This window comes from Sinocyclocheilus rhinocerous, unplaced genomic scaffold (assembly GCF_001515625.1).
Source record: "Sinocyclocheilus rhinocerous isolate Xijiao unplaced genomic scaffold, SAMN03320098_v1.1 scaffold246, whole genome shotgun sequence".
Lineage (NCBI taxonomy): Eukaryota > Metazoa > Chordata > Actinopteri > Cypriniformes > Cyprinidae > Sinocyclocheilus > Sinocyclocheilus rhinocerous.
Window position 1 is genome coordinate 373504 of NW_015661875.1, and position 6390 is coordinate 379893.

At 35.6% G+C, this 6390-nt stretch overlaps 1 protein-coding gene across 2 annotated transcripts in view; it reads right to left on the reverse strand.

Annotated features, from left to right (window-relative positions):
• Positions 1-1927: 1927 nt before the first annotated feature.
• Positions 1928-6390, reverse strand: part of LOC107726708 (E3 ubiquitin-protein ligase RNF8) — a 10264-nt gene continuing 5801 nt past the window's right edge. Inside the window, exons 6-8 of one of the 2 annotated variants that reach the window (XM_016536400.1) lie at positions 5691-5798; positions 4357-4561; positions 1928-2261 (exon numbers count right to left, since the gene is read on the reverse strand). In XM_016536400.1, the coding sequence (XP_016391886.1) occupies positions 2074-2261; positions 4357-4561; positions 5691-5798 (501 nt within the window). In that variant the 3' untranslated portion in view covers positions 1928-2073. Of the gene's footprint in view, positions 2262-4349; positions 4562-5690; positions 5799-6390 lie in introns of both variants that reach the window. The other variant, XM_016536401.1, reaches the window with a different exon arrangement.

Here is a 6390-nt window from a genome sequence, read left to right on the forward strand (position 1 = left end):
TCCTCTCAGTGCAGATCTTATGAAAGTGAAAACAGACAAGAATTAAATTGTTGGATTGACTTCAGTGGATAAATATGACCTGAAATAAAACATAATTTGGCAGCACACTTTGTATAAAATGCAATTATTGCAATCATCCAACAAATTTGCCTAATGCAGTGAATCTCTTGACATGTCCGGGCCTCACTTCTTATTAATTTGTCTTTTTTTTTTTAGTACATCAAGTTATTCTAAATGAAAATGAGAAATGTTGCCTTGGCAACAACAAAAAAAGTTTGATATTAAGTCAATATTTATTTATGAATGACATTACAGTTATGAGAATTGGAGGGAAATTGTGTTTAATAACCGCCATACAAGTAATGTCGCATGTTATTTCTGAATGTTCTCGGAACGTTAAATGTTTTAAAAACGTTTTTCTTGGTTATGCGAATGTAACTTTTGATTGTTCTTTTAAAGGGGTCATATGATGTTGCTAAACAGAACATTATTTTGTGTATTTGGTGTAATGAAATGTGTTTATGCGGTTTAAGGTTCAAAAAATACATTATTTTCCACATACTGAACATTATTGTTTCTACAAAATAATGTTCTTTTTAGCAACATCATATGACCCCTTTCATTATTTTTTTTCCTTCCAAAATTAGGCTATTGTTTTCTCCATTTCAGCAGCACTTACATTCACCAAATTGTAGTTGTATTTTTTTTCTATAATCTGGAGGTTTTTACAGAGGGGTTTGTTCATATATTATTCACACTGATTAATATAACATTTTATTCCTAAAACATAGTGAAAATGTTATTTCTGCCTGTTGACAGTATTTTCTGATTTATAAAGTGATATAAAGGGAAATCCAAAAATCCCCTCTGTAAAAACCTTTAACTCTTAACGTGTCAACAAAATGAAACCTGGCTTTATGCAATGTTCAGATTTCCGTTATTGAAATATATGCAAATTTCAACTTCAGAAAACTTGTAACAGAAAACAACTGTATTAATGTACTGTGATTAATCATTTTGGGATTACGGTGATATCTATTAGTTATAGGCAGTGTTGAGGGTATAGCATTACAAGTAAGGCGAGTTACGTAATCAGATTACTTTTTTCAAGTAACTAGTAACGCATTACTTTTTAATTTACAAGAAAATGTTTTTTCAAAAAAGTAACACCAGTTACTAACCAGTGTTGGGGAAAGTAACTTTTATTGCATTACTCCCTAAAAAAAGTAACTAATTGCATTGCTTAGTTACTTTTTATGGAAAGTAATGTGTTACATTATTTTGCGTTACTTTTCTCATCTGAGCAGGAGGGCTGTCAGTAAATAAATGGGAAAACAGGTTATTTTTATAGCCTATTCACCGGTGTCTTGCCTTAAAGCATGCAGGAATTATAGAAATTTACTGAAACAATCTGGAGATCAAATGCAATCAGCTATCTTCATGCTGTTGCATTTCAAACTCAAGAAAAGCTGAGGTAAAAAAAACTAACAATAAAAGTCCAGATTAAGATACCAAATACATTCAACAGGGAAATATACAGGCCCATTCTAATCAACATATAACAACCACTCACAACACACTGCTGCTCTCTTGTGTCAGATACTGGAAATAACAGATACTGGAAATAACCAATTGTGCCCATTACAAGCAACAATCAATTCAGCCTCATTCATTATAATGGGATTGGCAATTTTGTAACATCATTTGCTTTAAGTGTATGTGTCAGCTAAGCTTTTTCACATTTTCTGAGCTGATTTTGGAGAAATTCTGTGGGATTTAAATGAGATAAAATGCGCTACATTCTTATTGGTAGATGAAAGCATATTCAAATTATCTATAATATTGCACAGAATGTCTTTCTGTGCAGTTCTGCACATGCAAATCTGAAGTTCTGTACAAATTTAATTAAAACAACATCCCAAATGGCTGAGTGCAAAATAATTATAAAGTTTATTTTAACAAGGAAAGCCCAAACAAATGATAGTGAGCTACAAACATAAAAATAGCATGCTAAACGAAACAAAACTAATGAGCTGTGCCTGTGTTCTTCACAAGTGCATGTCTGAGTGTTTCTCAAAGATAATCGTCCTCGTCAGTCCAGGACGAGTCGTCATCGCTGGGATAATGAACCAGTGAGTCGTTAGACTCGGAGGAGTTCAGGAACACCGAGCTGTCACTCTGAAAGAACGCGTCGCTGCTGCTGCTGCTGTCGCTGTCGTCATTTATTACCACGACTGCTGGAGAGACGCTTGCTTTCTGACCTGAGAACACAGTTTATATTTAGCGTTTCAGACAGGACTTTATACTTTTAAAGCACCATTTGTACCTAGAGGACTTGTTTTTATGAGAACATACCTGATCTTAACAGTTTAAAGCAGCACAGCTGTTGGTTATATTGTTGATTTAAAGCAAGACACTACATTGTTTTTTCATTGACTGACTTTATACAGCATTTATTCCTAAAAACATGGTGAGAATGTTTTTTTGTTTTGTTTTTTCTGTCTGTTGACAGTATTTTCAGACTTCTCTGACCTCCGCAAAAACAAAATGAAGCAAGAATTTTGAACCTGGCTTTATGCAGTTATACAGTACATATTTTAGAAAACTTGCAATACAAAGAATTTTGCAATTCTTATCAGTCAACTGGGGAAGTATGGTGATATCTTTTAAATTTTTACCCTATTCAGCTGTGGTGTCTTGCCTTAAAGGGATAGTTCACCCAAAAATGAAAATTAGCCCATTATTTACTCACCCTCAAGCCATCCTAGGTGTATATGACTTCCTTCTTTCACATGAATCCAGTCAGAGTTATATAAAAAATTGACTTTGATCTTCCAAGCTGTTTAATGGCAGTCAGCGGGTGTTACATGCATCAGTGCAAAAGAAGTGAAATAAAGCGCGTCCATCTATAATAAAAAGTGTCTCACACGGCTCCAGGGGGTGAACAAAGTCCTCCTGTAGCGAATCGATGCGTTTTTGTAAGAAAAATATCCATATGCGCCAACAGTTGTACACGGAAGCAGCTCCGGGCGGATGAAATATGAGGTCAGCGTTGCGCATGCGCCGGTGAGCACTTTTTATTATAGATGGATGTGCTTTATTTAACTTCTCTTGGACTGATGCATGTAACACCCGCTGACTGCCATTAAACAGCTTGGAAGATCAAAGACAATTTTTAATATAACTCTGACTGGATTCATCTGAAAGAAGGAAGTCATATACGCCTAGGATCGCTTGAGGGTAAGTAAATAATGGGCTAATTTTCATTTTTGGGTGAACTAACAGCAGAAAGTCACATACACCTAGGATGAATTGAGGGTGAGTAATTCATGGGCTAATTTTCATTTTTGGGTGAACTAACCCTTTAAAGGAAAAATTTAAATTTGAGATGTAGATGAGTTTGTGTCTTCATCAGATTTGGAGAATGTAGCATTACATCACTTGCTCAGCAATGGATCCTCTGCAGTGAATGGGTGCCGTCAGCAGAAAGTCACATACACCTAGGATGAATTGAGGGTGAGTAATTCATGGGCTAATTTTCATTTTTGGGTGAACTAACCCTTTAAAGGAAAAATTTAAATTTGAGATGTAGATGAGTTTGTGTCTTCATCAGATTTGGAGAATGTAGCATTACATCACTTGCTCAGCAATGGATCCTCTGCAGTGAATGGGTGCCGTCAGAATGAGAGTCCAAACAGCTGATAAATTAACATCAATTCAATCAGTTAACATCTTGAGAAGCCAAAAGCTGTGAGTTTGTAAGAAACAAATCCATCAAGACGTTTTTAGCTTCAAACCGTTGCTTTCAGCTAAAATATGATTCCATAATCAATAATAGCGCTGAATCAGGAGAGAAATATGTACAGATCAACCACCGTTTACAAAACAGCTCTTAACAAATATGCAGTGGATTTTGATGTCAGAGACAACAGGAGATGGACTTTTTCACTGGAGGAAGCGTTATTTTGGATTATGGACTTGTATTTTAGCCGGAAGCAACAGTTTAAAGTAAAAAAAAATGTCTTAATGCTGGATTTGTTTCAGCTTTTGTCTTCTCCAGATGTTAACTGATGGACTGGAGTGGTGTGGATTATTGTGATGTTTTTATCAGCTGTTTGGACTCTCATTCTGACGGCACCCATTCACTGCAGAGCATCCATTGCTGAGCAACTGATGCAATGCTACATTTCTCCAAATCTGATGAAGAAACAAACTCATCTACATCTTGGATGACCTCAGGGGGAGTAAATTTACAACAAACATTCATTTTTAGGTGAACTATTTCTTTACTGCTGAAAAACTATCCATAATTTCTCACATCAGACGGCAGACGCAGTGATGTCACGCACCTCTCACCTTTCCGCTCATTGATCAGCACCAGGCGTCTCTCTCTCATGTCGGTGCTCAGGTTCTCTACCATGCGGTCGATGCAGTTGTCCAGGACCAGAGAGCGCGTCTGAGACGTGATGGTCTGCCAGCACATGGGACACTTGTCCTTGCGTTTACGCCACTCTCGGATGCAGTGCTGACAGAAGCTGTGGGCACAGTTCAGCGTCACGGCCTGAGGGGTCACAGAGGTCAAAGGTTGAGAGGAATAAGCAGATGTATCCTGTACACTTAGCGTCTGATGCACACTGCACGCAAAACTGGAAAAGGATTGCAAAACTCGGTGTTCTATATAAATTTGTGGGCCTAGCCTATTTTTGTGGCATAATTTCAGACAAATCCATCCTGAAATGGTGTATAAAAGCAAAACAAACTGTGACTGGTCACTTTATGTCACAATAAGTTGCAAAACAGACCAGGCATTAGGTTGATGTCTAAAATCTGACTATGCAAGATGGCCAAGACTGGAGTAATGATGCTGAACATTCAGTTTGCATCACAAGAATAAATTACATTTTACAATATATTACAACCGAAAACTTTTATTTTTAATTGTAATAACATTTCACAATATTACTGTTTTTACTGTATTCTTATTCAAATAAATGCAGCTTTGACTTTCAGACTTTCATAAACATTAAAAAAAAAAAATCTTACCCCAAACTTTTGAACAGTAGTATTTAGACAATCAAGCCTAAGTTAAACCTGTATTTACTTGCATTATATAATGAAATATAAAAACAAGTGGCATTTATTTGAAAGAAACTAAGCATAAGGACATTTTCCAATCAAAGCAATTCAAAAAATGAAGTTTGTTAGGTTTCAAAAAAATGAAACGATAAACGGATTGCTCAAAATAAATAAGCTAAACATCTTGGACTCTTTCTGATTGTCAGAGTTTGTGGAAAATGTTCACTTGTTACTGTACTAACTACACTGTTGGTTATTCTGAAACGACATGTGTGAACTTGAGAAGAACTGACTTCATACATCCACTAAAAATCCTGGATCTGACGAAAAGCTTGAGCATTGCTTGTTTGCATTAACACTTTGTTTGATATTTTATATCTAATGCAATGAAATCCGAATATTTTTAGGTATGATTTAAGTGTACAAATACTTTTGGGGCCTTTGTATACTTCCACTGGAGTTTTTGCACAAAACACTACGTCAACCTACACTCTGTTTTTGAAACTAGTGAACTTTTATTGAAAAGAAAATGTTGATCTTTTGAAAAGTCAGTGTTCTTCCCCAGTCATTCCTACCATGACCTTTTACATCGTGTTTTTTATTTATTTTTTTACCTCAATGAAGAGCTCAGAACAAATGCTACACTGCAGTTCACTCTCCAGCACTTCAGTCATCTGTGTGACCACTTCTTCTTTCTGAGCTTTGGCCTTTTCTTTCTCTTCCTGTGGGAGAAGGTTAGAAATTATTGTACGGAATGGGTTATTTTTTATTTATTTTTTTTTAGGCATTGTCATCACACTTCCACAAAACACTGTGTGAATCTGGTCACCCATGAAGATTTTGATGCTCATTTTAAACTATGATAACGTCTGTGCTCATGAAAGAAACAAACAAGTTTCACTTTCATTATGCAGGAAAGAACAGCTAGGAAATTCATCAGAAATTCACCGTTTGAGTTTTACAGTTTTGGCAAACCCTTTAAACTTCTGATCTCCTTGTTTATCTGCATTTATTTGACTTAGGGCTGGACGACATGGCCTAAATTTATATCATGATATATTTCTTAATTTCGGTCGATACGATATAATTCCGATATCGATATGAACACTTAAAAAAAGCATCATAAAAACTGCCAAGAACACCCACAACAGATGTCTGTACCTACAAACTTCTGAAAAATGAATTTTCCAAGTCTATGAAACCTCCTATAAAACTATATAATATTTAAGAAAAAAAACAGCACAAATAAATTAAAGTTTATAGCTTATATCAAACTATAGGCTGACATACACTACCAGTCAAAAGTTTTTGAAC